At 34.9% G+C, this 25,509-nt stretch overlaps 2 protein-coding genes across 6 annotated transcripts; one reads left to right on the forward strand and one right to left on the reverse strand.

Annotated features, from left to right (window-relative positions):
- The first annotated feature begins 110 nt into the window (after positions 1–110).
- LOC124629841 (electron transfer flavoprotein regulatory factor 1) lies at positions 111–2,223 on the forward strand. The gene is made up of 2 exons (XM_047163430.1): positions 111–251; positions 393–2,223. The coding sequence occupies exons 1-2, from the start codon at positions 207–209 to the stop codon at positions 600–602; spliced, it is 255 nt and encodes an 84-aa protein (XP_047019386.1). The 5' UTR covers positions 111–206; the 3' UTR covers positions 603–2,223.
- Positions 2,224–2,813: 590 nt separating this feature from the next.
- Positions 2,814–25,509, reverse strand: LOC124629840 (synaptotagmin 1). Of its 5 annotated transcripts, none has more exons than XM_047163429.1 (11): positions 25,376–25,509; positions 13,494–13,593; positions 12,435–12,566; positions 12,134–12,276; positions 11,727–11,819; positions 11,149–11,343; positions 10,891–11,067; positions 6,958–7,066; positions 6,233–6,366; positions 4,153–4,360; positions 2,814–3,917 (listed from the first exon to the last, which is right to left on the reverse strand). In XM_047163429.1, exons 2-10 carry the CDS (start codon positions 13,585–13,587, stop codon positions 4,166–4,168), a joined length of 1,272 nt encoding a protein of 423 aa, XP_047019385.1. In that variant the 5' UTR covers positions 13,588–13,593; positions 25,376–25,509; the 3' UTR covers positions 2,814–3,917; positions 4,153–4,165. The 5 variants fall into 5 exon arrangements, with proteins under 5 accessions (XP_047019385.1, XP_047019383.1, XP_047019384.1 ...); XM_047163427.1 differs by having other exon boundaries at positions 6,958–7,075; XM_047163428.1 differs by having other exon boundaries at positions 11,727–11,825.

Below are 25,509 nucleotides of genomic sequence, written 5' to 3' on the forward strand. Positions count from 1 at the left end.
GGCAGTACTTCATTTATGTCATAACGCTGGTCCGCAAGTTGTCCTTTTCTCACATGTTGTGAAGTGTATAATGCTATCCTGCTGTCTAAATGTCTTATCATTGTCAGTTGTTTGTTGACATTTACATGGCTTATTTTGATTTTTGGACTATGAACTTTGTTTTGAAGAAATTAAATAATACAAAATTGTGAAAGTATTTTCTAAAGATGTCGCAACCACATCGTAGAGCAGTTTTAAATCTTTATAAAACTGTAAGTAACGTATGAATTAGAAGAAGTGGAACTGAAAGTTCAAAATGTTTCCCTGTTTATTTCACAAGTGTTTGTGTGACCTCGTGAGTAATAACAACTGTTTTGATAGTATCGATATTTATCAGGTTTTTTATTTCCCAGCTATTACATTTGGGTCGAGATTGGCCTCAGGGTTACGACCTCTTCCGTAAAAGACTTCACAAGGTGTTTTTAAAGAACAGCGAAGAACAAAATCCGGAAAAGGTTAAAATCATGGTGAAACATGGCGAGTTCGTCGTCAAAGAGATTGAAGCGCTTTATAAGTTGAAGAAATATAGGGCAATGAAGAAACGGTACTATGATGAAAACTAACATGGTAAGTTTTTTAGAAACTTGACAAAAAATAAACGGAAGTTGCTTTCTTGCTCATAAGGAACATGTATAGGTATGACAAGAATATTTGTAATTAGATAAGTAATTGTACACACACTAGAATTCAGCCAGTCCATTGTTGTCATAATGTAAAAGTCTTTTCTAATTAGCTTTTCTAGTTACCTACTTGTTTGCAATCATCTGTAAATAGTGCTTAATTTGTTAATAAGAGGTCAAAAATGAAACCAATTGTCTATGTAATTATGTATTATAGACATTTTTATAGTTTACATAATTCATTACTATTATAAACTCTAGTAAAAATTATATTGTGTAATAATAAAATAAAGTATCTAATATTTCTAAACAAAATGTTAATAAAATCTTTAACATAAAAATGAGACAATGATTTTTTATTTAAGTGGCAAGTGATATGATAATTTATTTTATCAATCCGTTTCAGAGTTAAGTATATACATTATATCTATGATAACAATTTTGTGTCAACAAAATTACAAGTATATTTTATATAGTTGGTGCAAGAGATGGGCAAGTTAGAGTTACAGATAAACCCTGCATAGTTGTGAATATCTGAACTACAAATGAAAGTTTCATTAACATTGGTTACACTTTTACGATTCTAAAGTTAGCAAAGGAGTTTGTAACAAACAGCAATGATTACAACAGCCCAACACATTAACACCACTTTGTATGATACAAGCTAACTATTCAATGATATAACATTTTACACTTAAAGTGTGATTAAATTTTTATTTCACTCATAGAGATTGCTATACAGGTTTCCAATTGAAAATGTTTATCAACCTGGATTGAGAACGGTTTTACATACCAAACACTTCTAGTGTATGTCGTCAAAGTTAAATGACACAAATAAAACTCATTGTTCTTTCTATACATTCTATTGTGATATAAATAGACTATTTATTTTAATGTGAAGATATGTGTTTTTACTTATGTCATTGTAACTTTGGTCTCTAGTCATCCACAGTTATCATATTCAATGAATAATTCATTGGTATTATTTGAGAATAAATAGTAAATGTACAACCTTTTCAGTAGAGTTTAATCAACTTGTAAATTCTAAAGGTTTGATAGGGCTGTGATGACTATAGTGAGGGAAGGTTACTAACAGCATGAGAGTATGTATGAATCATGTATTATGTAGTTCCGATATTTCTTAATATTACGTTCTAGCGATTATTCACATATTTCCTGGCGTTTGTTCTTAATATTACAAAATGTTAATAATAAATAGCGTTTGAAATATCTATATTGTCAATTCTACCGAGGCGCAACCGCTCGATCTGCGCGGTCAGGGATTATAAAGTAGTTGAGTGGAGCTGCAACAGATTCACGACAAATGCTCTGTCTGCCAGAATATGTTGATTTATCGAGTTTATCACGACGAAAATATTTTCGTCTGATTTGCTGTTATCAGCATGTTCATTATCATTTTGTCGAGTCGTATTTTTAACAACAGAGGCATACTGATTTCTGCCTTTCCTGTCAATGAATCTGTTACAAATATAAATAAGTTCTATATTATATTAACATAGTAATTATATTTATTGTTAAATACAGTACTTGAACCACAAGTCTATTCCTACTTGTTTCGTGTTGGTGCACTTCTAAATTTACTTGAAGCCCGACTCCATCACCCCTATGGGTACATAGATACGTACATAAGTATAATGTGATTGTGGAATTTAACATGTGATTACATTATATACACAATAACACATATGTTTGAGATCAACAACAGTCAAGCTTTAGCTAAGTATGTAGGTATAAATAGGTACTCGAACCGCAAAGTTAAGAGATGGTTCGATGATTGTTTACCTACCTAACAGTAAAACGTTGGTACCTCGAACCGATACGAATGAAATAGGATAACTTGCGACGAGATTTATAAATCGCTCGAGACGAACCTTACCGACACGACGAGACGAACAGCAGTCTAATCACGATTTTACATTATATCGTAAAGAACCATTTAAACGATTTTGAACTATTCAACAGTATAATTTTAAAGTATAAGTATGTATTTTTATTTGTAGGTAGTCTTATACGTTTGACTAGTTTCGATGATACCACGTATATTGAGTGTCCATTTTCGTAACTATAAAATAAAAATAAATTATTCTACCTAACCTAAATTATATAAGTATTTTTTTATACTTAATTCGAACATAAGACTAACGAACTCATACAGATAAATCGATGGACACTGGACTTCAGAAGATAATTAATTTATAAAGAATGTCATGTCTTAAAATAATAATGATTAGGTACCTATACAATAGGCCTATTGTTCCTCACAAGAAGAGAATAATGTTATCCCGACAAAATATATTTTGTAGTCTAATAACAAATTAAATTATCTAAACGTAAACTAATGTAGCCGGCACATTCTCTTCCGCTGAGGAACATTGTTATTATTATAATAAAAGGGTATCAATACTATAACACTTATATGATAGTAAAATAGAATGTAATAAATTTAACAGGATACAACTTATTTACACAGCTTCATGTAATAGGGTTTTAAATGAAATATATTTTCGATTACATTTACGTCAAGTAACGGCTTTTGATAACAAAGCACACTTATTATATAAACGAAGCTGATTATTTATTAGCGAGAACATTACAGTAAATTAATATTAGACGCTAAGAACATGGAAGTAGCAAAGGAATTCTAACAACAATCCCTACACTCCTCACAACAAGTTACATATTGCTAATCCAACATCCTTATTATTTAGCAAGATACGAGTATTAGATAGTCGAGACGAGGTGACAGAACAATTCTAGTCGATACACTTGCGTCGATGCAGTCGCTAATGCAATCAAGTCATCTACCTACATAAACTGTTGTGTCTGTAAACTACGTTATCCGTGCGACAACCCAAAACCAATCGCGTCGGAACTGCACAGATGCAAACTTATCGCAGATAGACCATGCACAGTTTTCGCATAGAATTTGTAGGCAACATTCTATTTAGCGAAATAATTACGTAAGGTTTTAAAACATTTAAATCTTTGGAATTACTTACAATTTTCACCGAAATATTTAAGTATTAAATTTTAAATCGGGAACGATTAAAGACAACATTTAAATCACATTTATCAAGCGCTTGGTAATGATAAAGTTCTAGGAGGACACATACTGGATCCAACACAATATTTTAAAACGTATAACTAAACAGCAAATATTCTAAATTAAAAATAAATAATTATAAAGTCGCTTATTCTTCACACTCGTACTTCAGTTTGGTTTTTCTGCTTCTTATACTGAAAATTATTACAACATCAACGTTTTAGAATATTATAAAACTTTTACATTTTATTTTATACATGTGACTAATAATAACTATTTATTTGCTAACTAATTAATGAATTAAAAGTTAATTATGAATTAATAGAGAACACGTTACCTGCTGTAGTAAAATTTTCTTGCTTTGTTGACCTAGATTAGGAAAATTATGCAACTGGTGTTGTAAGCATTGTAGGTGATACAAAGACGCACCTCAGTTCAGCGTTTAATCCTTCTTCTCTCCATCATCGGGGTCTTTGAGTGTGTGCCATTGCGCGATGGGGCGCCTCGGGCTGGCCAGCATGTCGGACCAGTGGCGGAGCTCGGTGCCTGACGCGTTGTAGCCCAGCACTACCTTGCCGATGGGCTCCGACGTGCCGATGCGATCGTAGTCCACCACGGTGATCACTAGGTTAACTTTCTGTGGTGCGATTCAGATTAATGATATATCTAGTGAAAGCACAAAGTGACTTTTCTATGATAATTAGGTAACTACGAGAGCTGAGAAAAATTAGCTTGTCTTGTCTTGTTTTAGTACTAAAACTATTAGGTTCCTCTAATTCCAATTTTCAATATATTATTCTTTGTTTATACATATAATGATTTATGAAATATTTATGTAATGATCATATGTATTTAGACTTTAGAGGACGGCACCGAAAAATTAGATACTTTTAGCTATACGAAATTAATCTAGTTTATTATGTTATGTTCATGATTATCGTGACTTTGTACACTCCCCGATGTTTTAATGTGGTTTTAATACCAGTGTTAGTAAAAAATATTAAAACACAAGGAAATGCATAAACTTGATAACCACGAAATAATTATTTAAACCAGACTAATTAAGACCTACAATAAAATTAATATTTTCTAAGCTCTCGTGAAGCGAAACTAACTACATAAGTACTCTTATTATGATGAAATATATATACCTACATAATGTGCAAATATATAAACAAACTAGAGTACCCACAAGCATATTATGTATTTTTGTATGGTCACTGATATTGAACCAAATAATACCATGAAGCTGGCAACTTTTTAAATATTCATTTATTGTGGCGTTTTCTGTTGTATATTTGATAAGCCACCACAAAAACTCCAGCAAGGTATCGAGTATATTAGTTAAGTAGTTATCAGAAATCTAAAAAGTTAAAAGAGCACAATTTATTTTAATTGTTTAAGGTAATTTTTGTGTTTTGTTTAGAATGGTGTAATATTTTGTGGATGTAAGATAATATAGACAAAAAAGGCAATATCAGCATATGATGAATATCTGAAAGCACAGTTAACAGTAATCGTTCTACTTTAGCAAACCTTATAAGTACAACAGCAAAAATAGAAGGTAACAGCAATGTACGATACATACCTCACAATAAATAAATAACGCAACAGGGGGACAAAGCATTCATACGAAAAAATATACGAAAATGTGGAAAGAGATTAAGAATGTAGAAGAAGAACGAGGAACTGGATTCCTTAAACCATAAGTAATTACAGTTTGAAGTAACCAAATTGCAATGCAGTCACGAGGGGAGATTGCTAACACCACTCAGATTTGGAGGGGATACAATATTAATTAAAGTCAAAATGTTACATTTCTACAAAAAATGAAAACCTTCAGTCGAAACACGCACGCGGTGTTACAAGTGAAGGTCAACATTCTAAAGTGAATGAAATATAAAATATTGACTTTGAACAATATAAAAAGGAAAAGATGGGGGCGGGCCATTCGGGAACAGAGACAGATGATAGAATGATCCATGAAACAGCAGAATCTATAGGTACTAGGGGAAACTACACATGTTCTAACTAGACAACATCTATAGAAACACAAAAGAACATACCAAATCATAAATAACTTAGGACATACAACAATCAAGAAACTGCATACTAACAACAAATATTTACGAAGAATGATCTGAAGTTTGAGTAAATAATTCCATAAAGATTTGTGTTAAGCCAGTAGTCACAGAAGCCATAGCTTCTTAAAACAAAACAAACACAAGAGCAGATAAAATGATACAACACAAATATGTTATGTAAAGGATAGGAACGGGTATGGATGCAAGTGGTGTACATAATTCATATAATCACAACAATTAGTCCACAACATCAAATCGTGCACAGTTAAGACAATTTTAATGAAAAATACATAAAGGGAGAAAATTTTAGAGCAAATAAGATAACTTGTTTGAAAAAAATGATATTTCAGTATGTATTTTTCATTGGTTGGCTTGTCCAGACTATGCGCTGCGACATCGAATTTTGCATGAATCTCGGCTCGCACCTGTATCTGTTCGAATGGTACTTCAAAAGTAAATGACTCGTTGTAATAGGGATTCAGTGTGCATTTCTTGATGCTCGTTTTCTTCTTCTTGAGACGTTTGCCATTTTGCATGAGTGCTATCTTTACGTACGGATCTGTGCGCAGGCGCCGCATCACGAGTCGAATATGAAACAGACAATTTAGCTTCTATTAGTTACAAACGTAAACATTATATTGAATTTAAATGACAAAACAATTGAAATTATTATTTTCTAAATGCTTTAATTATAGGCTGTGAATTTAAGTAAGTATAGATGTTGGGAAAATACGTGTGTTTGGAATAAATAGTGCATGAACTCGTGAACTGTAAAATAGTAGTGTAAATGATATTAAATATGTACAAAACTTAGACAGAATTCAATAAATGAAAGTTAATATGGATCAATGATGCTACATATTTATGGGATATCTACGATTATAGTTTCATATGATATGGTTTAATTGAGTGATGAAAGTGTTAAAAACATGCAATGTTTTATATATTATATTCAATCGTTTATGTGATGCTACCATAATGAAAAGTATACATTAGGTACTATATATGCGCTTACAAAAGATAATTAAAAATACTTATTGTAGGTAAGTACATTTACCCTAAAACCCCTGTGAAATTAGATATCTGTTTTATCAGTGTTTTTGTTCATATGGTAAACAACTAAGACTGTACATTATGTTTGTAATAGTACCTGATAGACCGCCCACGTCCATTTTCTTCAAGTTCTTAGCTTCCAAAATGACAACTGTCAGTTTCCCGGCCGTCGGTACATAACGCAATGAGAAACAAATGTCTCCCAACTTGTTGTCCTGTAAAATGCAACATGTAACATGACTGTTTGTTCAAGATCCAACGAACATGGATACTTTCCCACGACAGCGAATGTACGAAGTAGAACAACCTGTATAGTACGTGAATGTAATCAATTCTTTGTACGAAAGATATTCTTTTATCTCTGACGTAATCAAGGGTATTATGCTGATGTTTCTCTTTGTAAATGTGTTTTTAAATTTAACATAGTCAATAAACAGAGTTCAACAAACAGTTTATTAGGATGTGAGTTGTATGGAAGATAATATAGGAAAAGTTGTGTAAGGAATATAGCGTTCTGAGAACGGGTTTGAAAAGCTATTCATAAAACATAGAAATAATATGGGCCATAAATAACGCGGCTTAGGGCGGACCAGGGCACTCAAAATCTCGTAACACGAAATAAAAAACAAATAAACATAACAATAGCTCCGTGTAGTCACCTAGAAGCGTATTTATGGTTTTTGGTTTATCGGCACAGGGCTTCAGTTCAGGGAAGTTAAATATTTACCTTTCATGAATATTCATGTCAATGTTTATTTTACAAAACCACTGAAATTCTGCGCCGACCCACGTGCTTGGGACGCATAGCCCGTAAACAATTGAGATTAATAGCCTCGAAAATAATGGAATTTGCAGCTAATCATACGCACATTTGACGAACACTTTCATTGCGTTACATATAACGTTTTAGCACATAGATGTCACTTTATCTAATAATATAAATTAAACACGATACATATAACTCTTTGGAACATAATTCTAGACGAACAAAATAAATATATACATCAATGTTCATATCAAACCTAATATGAAGCAGATTTCCGCTGAAATATATAAACTTATACTGGTAGGTAGTAGGATAGAAGATGAGGAGTGTGTTTATTACGATCTGTTGCCGAAATGAAGCCAATTTATCATTTTTGTTACACCCAGCTCAGATCATCAAAATGCGAGAGAAGTATGTAATCTAGGTCACCTCTCCTATACTTTGCTACTATTTGACCCTCACCCTACAGCAATGAGTACACCCTACCAACTAATATCAACATGTTACCTTGAAGAATGTGCCTAATCTGAAAGAGAGACTAACCATTTTAGGAACAGATCGCAATTAGCTAAACAATACACATAAAGGTACAATACACACATACAACGAACAATATTGAACCATTGAAGAATTATAGCAATATTTCAGAAGATAGAAGTCGTTGCTTACCTGGCTGACATAAAACATGACGATAAAATCTTTAAGTACTTCGAATATTCGAAGTGTTCTTCAATGGATCTCTTAGAATAGTACTAGGTATATATACATACATACATCGATAGGTGCTATTGAAAACAGCACACTAAACAGTAAACAGATATTTCAATATCGTTCTAGTGTTATGACGGTGTTAGTTATAAGCTGCGCCTTGTGAGTTTTTGATAAAGGTGTAGCTAAACTTGTTCTCAAAGGCAATGTAGGTACTGAATTGATTTTCCGATCTTCAGATACTTTTTATCCGAAAAATATAACTGATGATTGGTTTTCATGACTGACCAATGTTTAACTGAGAAAAAAGGATAATTCTTCAGATAACGCATTTGATCTGATGATTGCAAAATCAACGTGTGTACATCCCGATAGAACTGCTATTTATTTTTGTGTCGTCAATACTATAGAAGCTAATACCTGGCATATAAAGCTTCTAAAGAAGAGAGTTCCGGACGAAACACATTGTGGGGTCTATAGTCAAATATATGTAGTTGTACAAGTTATACTATCTATTTAATTGTTATAATAACTGAAGTGACCTTCACAACGCGCTTCCCCTTGGTTACACCAATACCACAAACATGCAATAAGTACATATTGGTTCAGTAGGATATTACTAGGATCTTCTTTCGTTGGTCAGAAGGTGACCTGCAACATACTTGAACAAGTGCATCATTAATCATTAAATATTTATTATGATGATGTAACGTAGACACAAGATGTAGTCACATGGGCAACATCAAATTACACACGTAGGGAAATATTTGTGCGATTGTTTGTAAGATTTTGTAATTTTAAAATTTTGTCATGTCTGAGTAGTGAAGGAACCAATGTACTTATATTGGATAACAGTGAATAACACCAATACATAGCCAATTAATCGTGTATCACAAATAACTCTGATTTGTCATTTCGTTCGGATCCACGTCAATACGAAGGTATAAACAGTGATTTGGACACAAAATGGCAAGTCAGACAATGTACGAGCACAATAAGATGACAAACATGCAACATTCCCCAGCCGCAAGATAAAAATAAAATCAAAGTGTCGGATGGATATAAATAATAAGACGTAATAACAGAAAATAATGTATGACGGGTGATCACAGGTTAGGTGAATAATTTTCAGAAGTTGACTGATGTGGATCAAACATTATGTTCTCACAATGCTGCCTAACAACCTAAAATTAATAACGTATGGGTTTGAATCTTGGCCCAATGTCCTTTACATACTGTTGAATAGACTGAAGCTTGCTTATGAATATGTGGTTGAATAACATTTAACCACTTGTCGGTTTGGTATAAACAGCACGCCATTTTGAATACGAGTCATGTACCTATATAATTTAAATAGTACCTAGATAATCTTGATGTGTCTCAAAATAATACTTACGTGAATGATCATTTCGTTTTTGAAGCGGCATGCAAGATTGTTCAGGACACAATCAAACACAGCCAAGCAGAGCAGAGAAAATATGGAGAAAAAGAGAAAAACCAAGTAAATACATTTTTGCTGTCGAAATTAATTTTATCAGAAAAATAAATGACGACTCAATCCATGTTGAGGTCCCTTGACTGGCGAGATTTTCTCCTTGAGGCTTTTATGAAATAGGTAAATTATTAGATATCATCGTCAAGGTTCCTCGTATAAAAAAGTGCAGTAAAATTGTAAAAATTTAGACCATTCTTCCAATAAATACTTAAACAAAAAATCTAGATGAATAAAAATCTGGTAAAAATTGATGACATTTGACGGACTATTTATAAATGGATGAATAAAATGGTAAGTTGGATTGCATTGATTGTAAGAATGGCGAAATGTTAATTAAAATAATGCTGTTCTGCCAAAACACAAATCTAGTAAGTAACAAAATTTGTAGTCAGATGTAGGTTCGAGTAACTCGTGTGGCTGTCGTGTGTGTTTTGCCAGTCTAGCCTAAGCTAATAAAAAATATAAAATTGTCTTCTTATATAGTTCATATTTTGCAGATACGTATTTCGTTAGTGTTGTTGACTTATTTCTATATGTGCATTAATTATTCGTAGGTATATGATGTTCCTAGTTGGTAGTTATATGTGATCTGAATTGATGTTGATGTGACCTGGGTGTGATTGTCAATTGTACCAATTGTGATTTGTTGCAACATCTGCCTAAGACAGTTAGATTATTCCCTAATAGTTCAAAGCATAACGTAGAATCGAGTATTACTACTGAAGTATTTTAGGCCCAACGTGCAAAGCTTTATTATTGAAGAAAATAAATTCACCTTTGTGTCAAACCACATCAATAGTTCCATAATGATTTAAATAATATATTTTTTACTGTGAATTTCTCACTCATCGTTCGTTACAAGCACTTTGCTTTTCATTTTATAAAGATGAAGATAATAACTACAAATATTGCCTATTTGAAGTAAAGCATGTGTCGGTAGCTTTTGTGCCTTCTGACCGACACGTCGGAATTTAAATGTTCATTTACATTTGTACAAATACTTGGATGTTTCAAGGTGGACGATAATACTTGAGATATTTTTTGTGTGTGTGTATCCGCACCTGCCCCCCTTCGCCTTCAACACTCTGCAGCTCGCGCCACTCCTCGATAGTCTGTGCCAAGTCGACCTGGCACAGCGGCACCTTCACCTCACCGATCTGGTCATGTTTTGAGAACCGATCGAAGTCAAAGATGGCGAACACAAGAGTCTTGTTCATCGCATCAGCGTACGGCACGTTCTGTATAAATAATTTGGGAATCAATAACATTTTGTCTGTAAAATATTTTGAAATTAGGAATTCGTGTCATCTTTGACTTACCTTGAACACAAATGTTTCGTTGAAAACGGGACTTAAAGTCTTCCGATGAACTTTCGTTTCAAACTTCTTCTTCTTGTCAGGGAGTAAGTAAACTTTAACGTAGGGGTCAGACGTACCGCCCATGTCTAGGGCAGGGAGTTCTTCGGCTTGAATAACAGTAACAGACAAACTGTTGCTGTTAAAATCATACTCCAGCTGCAAACAAAGCCTTCAATTGAGATCAACGCTTAAAATATAAGACAATGATCAATGTCAACTATTAGAAACTGCTCGGTCCCGATGTGTAAAGGATTTGATGATGCAGTTAATTCTTGTTATTGGCCATAAGCGGCATTCGAAGACTTTGTAACGGAGTGGCGATGAGGTCATAAAACAAATTAACGATTTGAATTAATGGGTTAATTACGATGCTAGTAAAACCATACTCTAGAGAAATTATGTAAACAGATGTTTGAGGTTTCTGCATTCTGCGAGATATTAAAATGGAGTGTGAAAATGGACACTTGTTTAGTCTATGTTTACAAACCGGTCAGTCAATCTTCACGGGGCTTTAGTACGCAGGGCTCGTTTAAACATACCTTGTACTGGAGTTTTCCTAGCTTCTGTTCCTCTTTCTTGGAGTCGCCGTCATCCGGTTCCTCCGCATTCTCCGTGAGCTCCTCCATGTCAGGCTGAACCTACATGCACGTCCCGCGGCAAATTTCATATGAATATCGTATTTCTTAAAAATAGCTGATACCAAATCATTTATGAGCCTTACAAACAGTAACTTTCTTGATTTTCACAGTTGCCCACTTCAATTCAGGGGTAATAATAAATAAGCGGAAACACCTATTTGTTTCTAATCAAATGCGATTGTAAAAATCAAGCAAGTACCTATTAATTTGAATAGATCAGTCAGGCGACCGATTGTAGGTACACCAAAATAATTTCGAGTCGTTTTTAGGGATGTTGATGTAAATGCCGAAAAGTACCAAAACATTACCTTCTCCTTGTAAGCGGAACCGAGAAGCTGGACGGATTTTAGGTCGACACCTTTCATTCCCTTTTTGCCATCCTTGGAGCGTCGCTTGCGGAAACACCGTCTGATACAGCAGAAGCATATTCCGAGGACCACCACTCCCACACCTTGACAAACGTTTAACATGAATTTGACGTTCTTATACTCACAACTTTTTGATCTACTACTGGTATCTATATACATGCACATTAGAACGCCGTCCAAATAAAAGGGTTGCCTACTCAAAGTCCCAGAAAAGAAGTAAAATATAAACGAATGTGCTTACCGACAAGTATGGCGACCAGCTGCCAAGGTTCTATGTTCATCTTGCGGGCTATCTCGGCCGTCTTCTCACCGATGCTCTCCTGTGTCGGAGGCACGGTCGACGATGTAATCGGCATCGGAGGTTCTGTACTTGCTGCAGAAATATTTGTTGTGAGAATTATAGTTTAAAAAAGGTATTTTACTCGTATAAGATAAGAAAGATGTAGTCACCTACAAGTCTATTCAGATGTTAGTTATCGCTATATTGCTGGTTATTTATTGGGGTATATGTTGTTCATATGTCTTCGTGAACTCCTCCGCTATTTAGTTCTGATATTCAAAATAATATTCTTGATATGGACTAAGTATCAAGAGTTTTGACTAAGTATTAAATAAAAAATTGAAGGTTCTGCAGATTCTGCTAACCCTAAGCCTGCCTAAATCCCTGGTTTGGCATAAGGTCGGCTAAGTATTTCATTAATATATATTGCTTGCATTCATGCACGACAAGGGAATAGTGGATATCTCATTAATAAGGTGTAACTTTAGTGTTCATTGATAGGCACGCTAAAAGGGTAGATTTTCATTCACTTATTTAGACAAAACAAGCCATTGTAGACAATGCTTAATTTGTATGTTGCGTAATGACTAGTGTAAAGCTTTATAAAGTAGCTGTATAAATTAAACTCAACCAGTGTAACAATTATTAACATTTAATAAAAAGTGATTAATTAGTTCGCCAATATTTTTTACAGCAGTATTGAGCCTTGAGAGAAATATTAATTGTTACGTAAAAATGATAAAAATGTAATCCTTTTTACATCTCAGAAATGTGTCATTTGCCATAATATAAATGCTTTGTGATTATTACAGTTAGGTATAAAACTCTTAGCAGATATGTATTAGAAGGGTCTGTCCAAAACATTCATTCAGAACCTAAAATAGAACTGCTGAAAAACCACCTCCCACACAAAAACGTTGGTAGATATCTATTATTGGTATATTACTTGTATTGTAAAGGCTGTAGATCAATCTAGAATGCTAGATAGAGAAGTAAAGGCTATATTTAGTGTCGTCTTACTGTTGTTCTTCGATGTAGGCGTAGTTATTTCGTCCGCCGTCTCGGGGCCCGCCTCGCGCCGCCACCGCAGCAGCGTATCAAGCAGCGGCGACATGATTGCCTGTCACACATTTAAAAATAACGTTAAAGATTTTTTTTTCAAATAGGCCTATAAAAGCTTTTTCGAAACGTCAAACTAGTTACACGGTTCTTAAGAATTGGTCATTACAATACATTTCATTCGACACCCCTTCACTCTTTATGCACGCCTAGTACCTCACAAAAGGCTCTCAGACTAAAAATCTAGAGATTTACAGCAATATCTGGAATATCTATTATATATCTCCGTAAATTAATCCTTTGAATTGATTGCTGTCTGTTCTACTTGGCAAATGGAATGCCTAACTTATCTAAGCCCCGAACTAGACCAAATGGGACCAGAAATATTGCCCTACATATCTTAACTGTTATTGATCTATATGTCGGTGTGAATTTGATGAATTTGTCTAGTTAGTATTTTGCCCTTCTTAGATTAATCGGATGATAGGGAGTTTCAACCCTTAAACTAGGTTTAAAACATTCTTTATCAAAGAAAATGAGAATTCGTTTTAAGTAATACACTGTTACAAATGAAAATATATAACTATTTAAGGTTGATATTAACGGCCATATTCACAGTCAATTTTTTGCTTTTGGTTTGAATTTCTCGTAGCAGTTTCGACGAGAGTTTAGAAACTAAAGTCGTTTCTGTTGTTAGTCTTTGTCCCTGAAAACTTCCTTGACTTATATTTAGAGGAAAGTGGGGTAAGTGCACGACCCACCTACGGTAAAATGTTTCACTGTCATTGAAATTATTGAATGTGAAACGCTTATCATCAGTCTAATAATAATAAAAAAATGTATGAATTATTTATTTGCGGCAACGGCTAACGCTTGGTTTCAGGAGAGGTCAGCGACGGTAAAACTGTCAAACTCAGGAAAGACTTACGCTCTATGTATACTGTATATAGCTACTTAGGGACACTTAAGACATTTACGGCCATGTATAAACGCCTTGTTTTATATTAACATGCTCGAGTAGGGATACATGTTTTGTTCCGTCGTACAGATTAAATATTACATGTAAGGGTGTGTAAAATCAGTTAATGTGAAAAAATATCGACAGAAAAGATCTGAAACAACCTATCGCTGAAATGGTAATTGCAGTATTCGACGTACCGTTTCGATCGCGCCCTTTGGCAATGAGAGCCTAACACCACTGACCTTATATTTGATCCCCTATTGAGTTGGTCGTCACTTTATCTAACAAAAAGTCTTTATGTAGTCACTTAGCACGGGTTTGGTACATTTCTGTCGAATATTGTGTTCGACTGGAACCACCACTCGGTACTGAAGCCAGGATGGCGGAGCTGCGCGCGCATCCGATCGATTGCCGCTGCGCGATGCGATGCCTCTACGTTCAGTTCCTGGCCAAGTCCCGATGTTTACGTCACTAGTTGCGTACATTGACGGCCATGCTTAAAATGTTAATGGTTCAATGTACGTCGAATCTGTATCGGTGGTAAAATTTATCGAAAGTCACGCTAAACATAGCTAGCTCACATGGAATTTATTGATACCGAACAGTTTGCGCTATTTTACCTACGTTGATATTTTCCATATTCCACATAGGTATTTTGATAACTGCTAAAGTAGCAAATACAACAATCAACCTATATGTATTATATAAGATAATTTATGTAGGTATATGATTACTATGGTAGGCCAAAACAGCTCTTTCTGAGTTTTACTGAAATTATTCCGTGTTTACTGAAGTCTTCTACTCACTTAATTATCTATCGTTAATGCGCACTCAGCAAATATCAATCATTTGTATTAATTGATATTTACTTGAAGAAGTCTGGAAGTATTCATTTAGGTATAAATATACGAAACTATGTAATTTAAACAGATTTAAAGACCTTCTTCTTGATCTCCTTAACTCATTAATTGTTTTTTTTTTTGTAATTTTTTGCTACGTCTTATTACAGCTTATCATTTTGTATCGCTAGATCGTTTAAATCTCTCCAAATAAGATAATATCTGTTTTCAAAAAGGTGGCACCCTTTTCTTAGAATTTCTCATCTGACTATTTAATCCTCCGATTAATTTTGACTTCATTGGGAGAATTTTGTTTCCCGGTAAACCTTTATAATACTCTTACAGTATTTTGTTCAGAACTTTAGATGAGTTTTACGTTAAAAAGACTCGAGCGAAATGGTGATTTTAAATGTAGATTGCTTTAAAAATCTTACATGATCCCCAGTCCAATTAAGGCTCATTCTTTGTATATAAAAGGTCGTTAGGTAGATGTCAACCGTTATAATGTAAACAGGATCTAATATAGAGTTTTAAAATTAGAAGTGTTGCTGTGTTATCATGGTCCTAGGGCTCGCCGAGACGCCGCCGCACCCACGCAGTCGCATGTAAACTTAGGACAATGACGGTTCATTTCACAATTATTATGTCGTTAGACTTTCTGATATCTTGACACTAAAAAACAAATGAAGTTCTAGAAAGTTATATTTAGACCGTATCTTAAACAAATAAAAACTAATATTATGCTGTTCGGTATATTTTTTCCGCTTCTATTAGACAGACAAAGTTAAGCTTGAGCAAACATTGTCGTTGATTAACTGTAAAGAAGCCGTTCTTTGTGAAAGGGTTAAGTCCTAATAAACAAAGAGACGGAAAACGAAACCCCTATATCTTATCATGTCAAGTAGGTACCTACCTACAGCTACCTATATACGAAAATCAAGCCTTCGCACCCTTGTCCATGTCTAAAGCTCTAAATCATTGGCATCTACATAGTTGTTAAGATCCGTCAAGGTAAAATAGATGTAATGAAGTTAAAGTTTTGAAAATGATTAGTGTCACCGTTTTCGCACTTTTGTTTATTGTAAAACCGTCAAGATAAATAAAAAGAATCTATTACCTAACTTGTAATTATTTTATTACATGTTATAAACGACATTTCATAAAAGCCTTACATTCGCTATTACGTAAAAATTCATTTAAAATATGTTGTGTATCGGGAAAGTCAATTTAACTGGTTTAATAAAGGTGGCAAGCATCGTGAAGGAGACGTTTTATGGGAAATTCACTACCTATTTCAAGTTTATCGCAAAATGTGGAAGTGGTCAGGTCAGGTTGCCAAATACGTGGTACAACATGTAGAATATATGCGCTAAGTATAAGCAAAATATGTTTTATGCAAATTATTCTTGTACAATTCTTCTTCTTTCCTAGTACAATATCGTAAAGGACACAAAAAGATGGATAGCTAAGTACTTAATTTACTCCAAAATTCATTACTACCTAGATGAATTTCATTTGTGAATAGCAATACGGCAAATACGGAAAATATTTGAGCATCCACATTGAAATTTAAGATGGCTGAAAGCAGTCTCGACTCTTCTCTGAGACTCACGTCACCGCGTCAAGTTTCATGGGCAAGAACTTGAACCTACGTATATTTAAGATATAGGTATAAATAGGTACTTTATGTTTAAATATTGACCGAGATTCACACCGAAAATATTACCACACTGAATGTCAGCCACCTACTAGAATCGATAGCCATAAGCCAAGATGAAAAAATAGGATATTTATTTGGGTCCACATAAAAGAATGAAGCCAGAGAGCTCGTAAACAACAGCGTATTCACTAAGATACTTATACCTAACGTATCTACCTATAGCCAGAGCTGTTATAAATCTCGCTAGCAGAATAATCCTATTGCACCGAGGCGTTGAATATAAATGTACGTAAGTAGAAAGATGTGTGAAGAGTGTAGCTCGAACAAAGGTTGATAGTTTAGGAACAGGATACCTACACTATTTTTTGCTGCCAAGCTATACTATCTTCTAATGTAGTATTTCAGTCCCAAAAACACTATATATGCAAATTACGTCCTTTTAAAGATGAAATATACATTTAAAAAGACTTTTGTTCTTTATTATTTTTTTATTTATTATTATGCAGGTCAGTTCCAAGATATTTATTTCACTCTGTCAGTACCGTACTAAAGTTGCCATTGTCATCATGAAAACTTGAAAAATGCGGTGGCAGATTAAATTTTATGCGAGATCGCAACTGTGTGAAAAACTAGGTATTGGAAAAAGCTTGGAATAATTCCAAATGATGTGGATACGAGTGGTGGCGGACGACCTTGAGGAAATCGGAGTCGCCCTTTGCTACAAGTGCTGCCGTCGGTAAGCTTAAAATCTCTAATAAACGTTAGTGTTTAAATTCTTCCCACAGGCCTTAATTTTGTTTAGGTGGGTAATTTAATAAATCGATCCGTCCTTTAGTTTGTGAAAACGGCTTGCAATTTTCCAGCGCTCCGTACACGTGTAAGTATTGGCATGTGTATGTGTTGTATTTTATATAACGCATGTCTTCTTATAGGCCAGTATTTTATTCTTTGAGGTTACGATGGTGCTCGCGACGGCGGAAATATTGTCAAGAAAATCTATAAAAAAGATCGTCATTTCGGCGAGACTGGAAGCTCAACATTATCGGGTATCAAAAAGCTAATAACAGAGGATCCTATCATATTGGTAAATTATTATTTTGGAAACATCACAAAGAACCTATCATATTTTTCTAATGAAACCGTAATTCCAGAGGGGTATTTGTTAGAGTGGTTTATTTGTTAGAAAGTATCTGGATCAATTGGGCTGGGAATTGACAATTTTACCTATAACGTACCCACCTAATAAATGTTAATACAGTTGGGAAGTTTTATTTACATACAAAGTTATACGACAAGGTAATATCATGTAATGATTGGTATGCAAATTCTCGTTCTTCTCCAATATGATAATACAAATCAAACAGGGCCGATATCATGTAGGTACTCGTGCCTTCGACAAATTAAAGCAGTGGTTCCCAAACTTATTTTGTCTACTGCCCACTTTGAGAATAAATATTTTTTTAGCGCCCCCCATTTTTTCACCTATTTAAAAACCACTATAACTTCAAATTAAATTAATTAATTATTGTGACCTATATGTATATGTTTATTAACGGAGAGTTCTAAACGAAACTTTTACTATAACCCGCAACTTGAAACCTGAGCGCAGGTAGGTAACATACTGCGGCGCTTAGGTCTCAAGTTGACTCTTACAGTGGCGGCGTAGCATCGGGTGGCACCCGGGGCGGACTACCTATTGAGCACCCCCCAAAAAAACGACAATATATGGTACAATATGGTCATTCATTCTGTTCAAGTTCGACTCAAAGGGCGCAGAATAAACCAGAAATGTTGAAAAAACTGTTTTTTTTTTTATAACTTTGAGGAATTAATTTAAGTAAACCGGGAAAAAACATAAATAAACGAGAAAGAGAGGGGTGACAGCCGGACTGGCACCCCTCCAGTGCCGCCTCGACGTCATGCCTTGTTTGCGTTTATTTTTATTTTTTCTATATTCAGTAAAATAGGACAGATATATGAACTACGTGGAGAGAAATATAGAACCGAGTGTGAGCAATCTTGTAATTCATATTAGTTGATGTTCACAAGTCGTTGTCTAAGAGGCCTCCTAGCTAAATAAAATTACAAATCACCCCCCAGGCCTCTACACAACGCCCCTATTTTCTTTCTGGGTCTCTTACCGCCCCCCTTGAGACCTGTAGCGCCCACAAGGGGGCGTTATCGCCCACTTTGGGAAACACTGAATTAAAGGGACTACCCACGGGTGGTCTACCTACATAAACATAATGTGCAGAAGGCAGATGTGATGATGTTATACCTCTATTTGTTTGTGTGCAGATAGTATTATTTGCGTAAAGCGATAACAGCTCCGGACAGCTGAGATAATGAGAAGCCACGTTTTAGCTAAATGCTGAATGAAATACCAATTTATTCGGATACGAAAATATATATTTTCATGTTTATAAATTATTTTCTAACCTAAATTTTAAGTAACCCAACTAGCGTAGGTTGGTTTACCGTTAAAGTAATTTCTGTGGACGTGACGTGAAGACTTCCGAGCCATCAAGAAATATAGACCCATGCGCCTATGTGAAAAGTAGAAGTAAATAGTCAACATGTCATTTCTGAAATAACGTCACTTCATCATCAGCCTATAGCAGTCTACTGCTGGACATAAGCCTCTCCAAGTGCACGCCACTGAGATCGATTTTCGGCTGCTCGCAAATAACGTCACTTATTATCCTCATACTTAGTTAGCCATAGTACCCACCGTAGTAGCGAGACAGACGTTACGACGGTATGTGTAAGTTATTTTGTGATAATTCATATACCTGTGATTAAATATTCGTTGGAAGGTAAAGCAGCGCTTGATGCGTTTGGTCTGTGGATGGGTGAACGCCTAACGAGTCCACTGACTCGTTATGACTTTTGGACTTTTGGATGACAAGTTAAATTAGTGGGTCCCGGCTATCATAGGAACATCTTTGGCAGTCGTTATGGGTAGTCAGAAGCCAGAAAGCCTAACAACCAGTTTTACCAAGAGTCACCTAGGCAACTGGGTGGGTAGGTTAGCTGGTGGGTACAAATTAAAAATAATTGGATGTTAGAGTTCAGCAGAAATGCGTAGGATTTTAGTCAAAGACAAAGGGCGTCCCTTCGTGTAATTAAACAATAATAAAATTGTATGTACAGAGAACAACACGTGCTACAATCTGCCCACGCTTTGTCAGGGCGTGCACCTTTCCGAGTGGCTAGTATAGATCTATTTATGGCGTTTACATGGGTGTCATTAATTATGTAATTATTTCCACACCATTATAAAGTATTTATAATCCATTGAACTAACGATATTGGACCAATGTTGTCATTAATTTGATAACATTGGTCCAATATCGTATATCTTTATAAATAAATTAACATTATATTTTGTTTATATTGTCTTTTCTCTGGGATCAAAATGGCACGGGTCTAATCCAAGTGTTAAATACCTACGCCAAGATGCCTTGCACCGACCAATCGATAAATTAAGATAGGTATACGAAAGCGTAAATCATACCCGTGCTTGTTTGCATCGTTGAAAATTGCAAATGCGTCGCAGCGAAGGGTTATGCGCCTACATTCCTCGCTACGTAAGTAGTGATAGCCATCTTACCCGTGCCTAAGCGCTCGCTGTAACCTATTTCCCTGAATAGCCACTAAGAACGAGCCTCAAGACAGCCGCCTCTAACACTTCCACTTTAAGATTGCAGATCAAAAAGGTTTAATTACAAGTCATGTCAAGCTGGAAAGCTTGTGACTTATTGACGTTGCATTTTAAAATGTAATTTGGTGTATATAGCAGGCAAGTTAACTGTTGTTGCCTTTGCTTTTATCCAGAACTAACAATGTTTTTTGGTGATTCTTATCGTGAATGTACCTAATGTTACACTTAATATTATACTTAACTTATATAAAACTTAATTGAGTGTATATTATGTCTAGCGTGTGAGCGTTGAGATAGAATGCTCATTTATTTGCGTTTCGTTATTCAGGGCTTTTCACATAAGATCTTAAAAACACTACTGCTACTTATGTCTAGACAATAGTGACAATCACGATGCAGCAAAACATCTATATTCCACATGGAACCGTTGCCAACCTGACCTCCTTAACCCAGTTAATGGGTCAGACGAAAACCATTAGTAAGACCGGTAGTCAGACTTTGAGGAGTCTCTCACTCCATATCGAATGTCAAATAAGTGCGAATAACAGCCTGGATGAAACTGGATGTGGGTCGGAGTTAAAGGATGGTCCAAGAATTGAGGGTTGGGTTACCGAGGCTAGAGCAGATTCATATTACGTGATCAAACCCTTCAATATTAAGTATTTAATTAAGCAGGAATTTCAATACTATTATCTCCATAATTCAATAAGTAATCCTGAATCAGGAAAATATTACTGCACAAGAAAGATTTATTTATAATTCCACACTATGACCTTTCTTAGCAAAATGAAGATGAGCAACGTAAGCTCAGCTTTTAATAAATAATACCTACCTACAAACATGTTTAATCCTAGTGGTTTAAGTATTTATTTAGCGTTCCAAGGAAAACTGCCTGTCGTCTGTACCTACGCATTTGAGTATGAACCTAATAAGAATTTATATGGAATTTAAGCAAGAAACTTCTAGAAATATTATTTTGGCAGAAAATAAAGGTCAGGTATTGCCATCGGAAAAAACTATAGGTTCAACATTTAAAGTCCTTAAGTTTAAAGGAAGTGGAAAAAAATAAGATTTGTATCCCAGAAGCTAACAATGCGACTTGAAAAGCTTGTAATAACTGTAGTGCGTAGGTATTTTTTTTTCTTAGCTCGTACTGTCCCACTGCTGGGCAAAGGCCTCCCCATAGGCGTTGGCGTATGTTAAAGGTATATATTTATTTATATGTTAATTAAATAGCTACCCTGCCTACATGTAGGTAGATAGATGGGCATAAATAATGTTCATTATACTTAGAATAAGAGAGTGTTTATTTAATGAAAGGCACAAGTTGTATCGTATCCGATCTAGAACGTCGTGGGTGGATAAGAACTTAGAACTAAAGCTAAAGTAAACTCTCGACTACCTTAATCCGTAGACATGCGACGTCATTTCTCACCGGGTGGTTAAGATATACATAGACCTTACCGATCTTATGACGATCGAATAAATAAAAAAATACTAAATAAATAAAGGCTTTTGCCAATGCGCCAATATAATTAGCGTCGCCATAAATGCATACATTGGAATTTAATAAGTCGGTTTAATTAAAAACTAGATAAAACATGATAACGCATATTTAATATACCTAGCTTTATTAAATGGTTGTATTAAGTATATAAGGTTTTCTAACGTTATGTCCTTTTGAATTGTGACGGTTTTATATTAAACTTAAAGATATTACTGTTTTAACATCACGAGTCAAGCCCTGACTTATTATATCAAGTTCTAAAGAGCAGCTTTATTAGGTTATAATCAAGTGGTAGCTTAAAGATGTCAAGCCCGAGGCGAGGGGTGAGTGTATAATCTTTGATCTTTTTGCCGAGCTACTAGTTAATGCTTTGTTGCATGGTATTTTAAATTTAAGACTATATTTTTACCTATGTGTTACTCTAAAATAAAATCTGAATTCAATGTTGTAGAATAGTAGTAGGTATATCCAGAACATACTGAATGAACATTTGAAAAAGAAATACATTTCAGCTGCCAACTGGACAGCCATTTGAAATCCAGTCGAAAAGCTACCACACTTTTATCAACCTCATTTGCAGAGACCGCAGCTACGTGCGACAATAAAGGTTGTAGTACACGGTTCAATCACGAGAGTTGATAAAATCGATGTCAGTTTCACACGGTCGCTCGCTCACACGATCTGAACGTACCTAGGTACCTTGTTTAAAGTTTACCTGTTTGTATTGGCAGAAGTTGCCGCTAACTGTTTGTTAGTACTTAAGTTCTGTTGTTATTGGATCAATATTTGCTTCAACTTAAGTGATAATGACAGCTGATTGAACAATTGATGGCGTCTGAGGTGGAATGTTATTTCGTTAAACATGATTCGTGTTTGCTCTCCTGCGGCAGTCTGGAAAATAATTTTGAAGTTGGTAGTAACTTAGCTTGGCATTAGCCATGTTCCTTAGGGGCGTAGTATAAATAAGTAATATCTTAATCAGTGACGAGTTTTTAAACATAAATGGCCTTACTACAAAAACTTAAACGTCTGTTTTACACTTGTCTAAAAAAATTGTGGCTGCAAAATGAACCATATGTCAACGTCATAATCTGAATTTTTTTTAGACAAGTCTTAAACTGACGTTTTTGTGGTAAGACGGTATACCTACGTTTTGAGATTTATTTTCACTGTTTTCGATTGACTTTTTAATTCTATTTATTTCTTTGTTACTGCTTTCCTGTATTCTATTCTGGGAAGCATGTATCTTTATAATCTACAGGGAACATTACCTACTCGTAACATTGTTATCACGTGTTAAGTGCAATAAACTTTTGACTTTGTTGTTACCCTCAAAGTTCGTATAAACAAGGGCTAAGTATGTACGTATACTGATTAATCGAGCAAGTTAATGACAGCTTAATACTCTGTGATATTATTATATTGAGTAAAGTAGTAAAGTGACCCGTCCACAGTGACCTTTCATGCTTTTTAAACATTTTTGAGTTATTTTAGTTAAATTCAAAGTATTATGAAAGCTTATGTATGATGTGACTTCTGTGGTTTACTTATTTTTGGATCGTGAGAGCCCATAATGTGGTTTTTCCTCAACAGAAAGCTGCTTAATTCTTGAGCGTATGCTCTGTTGTGCATGTTTTAAACTCGTTATTGTGTTTTATAAAAAATCTAGTAATAAACGATACGTTTTCATTTTGAAAAAGTAATTCCAAAAGGAAATACCCAGTAGTTAAGTCACGTTGGCATAGAGTTTATTAGGAAGCTGCAAAAGTAGAAGGTCATAAAATAACCTTCTTCCTGACCTCGGTTTGAAAACCAAACAATTTCAAAACGCCATTTTCCTGCAATTCCTTTTTTCTTTTCTGTACTTCGTGGTGTTTCTCAACAAAGTAACGTAATTTCTTTGCGTTACATAATAAAGTAGTTCCGTGACTTTAAGGTCGAAGGTGCTGTAATTGAGTCTTTAAAGTGCTTTAATAACGCGTGCGAATGTCGTAACGTCAGCTCGTACGAACAATAATGACGTTGGGATCTACGTCACGACTACAATGCTGACGATAATCCACAATTTGTTCACCTAAACAAAAGAAAATTGTATGTTTACTTGATCCCTAGTACACCTTCCAAATGTTATTGATATGGATTTATGTAGGTAGGTGTTCTATATAATATACATGAAGGTCGTGTCTACCGACATAGGTGGGACTAATGTTTTATTCATGCTCCCAAAATCTCTACGAATCCCTGTTGAAAAGGGCAATTCTAAATATAATACTGATAATGTAAGTAGCATCAGTTATTGCCTACTAACGTATTATGTTTAGTGGAAATACGTCGATTTAATCAGTGGTTATGTGGTTTAATATTTTATACCTATACTATTTGCAATAATTAGTTTTCAAACTCATTCATGTTACTTAAGCGATTACGTGTATTGGGTTACAATATAGGGACGCAAATTGAATTGAATTGGACGCGAATTGAAATCTATCAAAATATCTGTAAGTAACAACGAAACCTAAAAAGAAATAGAATCAGAAAAGAAATATTTTATTTACAAAACTGAAACACTCTAAAAAATTCGGAAGTCATGCCCTTTGATTTAGTTTATTCCGCCCTCACCGACTCGGTGATTCAGAAAAAATAGAATATATATTATTTCTCTTTGAAGTATTTCTCCTTGATTCTTCTTGTGGAAACTTCACCAACGTGGTAGTTGTTTGTTAACTTGTCATAATAAGACCACATAGGAGTCATCTTGTTAGCAGGGGCAGGTGAAAAGGGTACAAAAGGGGTCCTTTTGTCCCTAAGTCCACCCTCCATTTTAACCTACATTTCATGTAGGTACCTATTGTATATTACAAAAACACTCGGTAGTGTGTACTGGCCACAAACAGTTAACCTTCCATAATTACAACGAACTTTGCGTAAATATTATGAGCACAGGAAACCCGATAAGTAACGCGAGACAAATTCTAAAATGGACGATTATGGGCTGTAATATTTAATTCATGTTATTCACAACACGACACAGATGCATTGTGAAATACCAGTTAATTCTCAGATATTGTTGGATATAAATAATTGTTGATTAAACTCAAATGCGGTATAAAATTTGCATAAACCTACATGCCATTTTGAATTACGATTATTATGTTAGAACACTCAAAGTAGAACTTTTTAATATACATTGGAAAATAAACAAGGAGGCTTACCGTTTGTTTATGGAGCACTAAATATGAAAAACAAGCGCACTGTCTATTTCCATGCCGCGGTTGGTTGGGTACACAGCGTGGCTTTTCAGCGCAGTAGTACAGTAGCGTCGCGGGTTGCGCCTGAAACTCGACTG

Source organism: Helicoverpa zea, chromosome 4 (assembly GCF_022581195.2).
Source record: "Helicoverpa zea isolate HzStark_Cry1AcR chromosome 4, ilHelZeax1.1, whole genome shotgun sequence".
Taxonomy (NCBI): Eukaryota; Metazoa; Arthropoda; class Insecta; order Lepidoptera; family Noctuidae; genus Helicoverpa; species Helicoverpa zea.

Bases quoted from the DNA above. Each gene is read 5' to 3' on its own strand.
- LOC124629841 (XM_047163430.1), top strand. From the start codon at position 207: ATGTCGCAACCACATCGTAGAGCAGTTTTAAATCTTTATAAAACT. The intron at 252-392 runs GTAAGTAACGTA...TTTATTTCCCAG, and splicing joins TTTTAAATCTTTATAAAACT to CTATTACATTTGGGTCGAGA.
- LOC124629840 (XM_047163425.1), bottom strand. From the start codon at position 13,587: ATGTCGCCGCTGCTTGATACGCTGCTGCGGTGGCGGCGCGAGGCGGGC. The intron at 12,567-13,493 runs GTAAGACGACAC...ATATTTCTGCAG, and splicing joins GCCTACATCGAAGAACAACA to CAAGTACAGAACCTCCGATG. The intron at 11,068-11,148 runs GTAAGTCAAAGA...TTATTTATACAG, and splicing joins ACGAAACATTTGTGTTCAAG to AACGTGCCGTACGCTGATGC.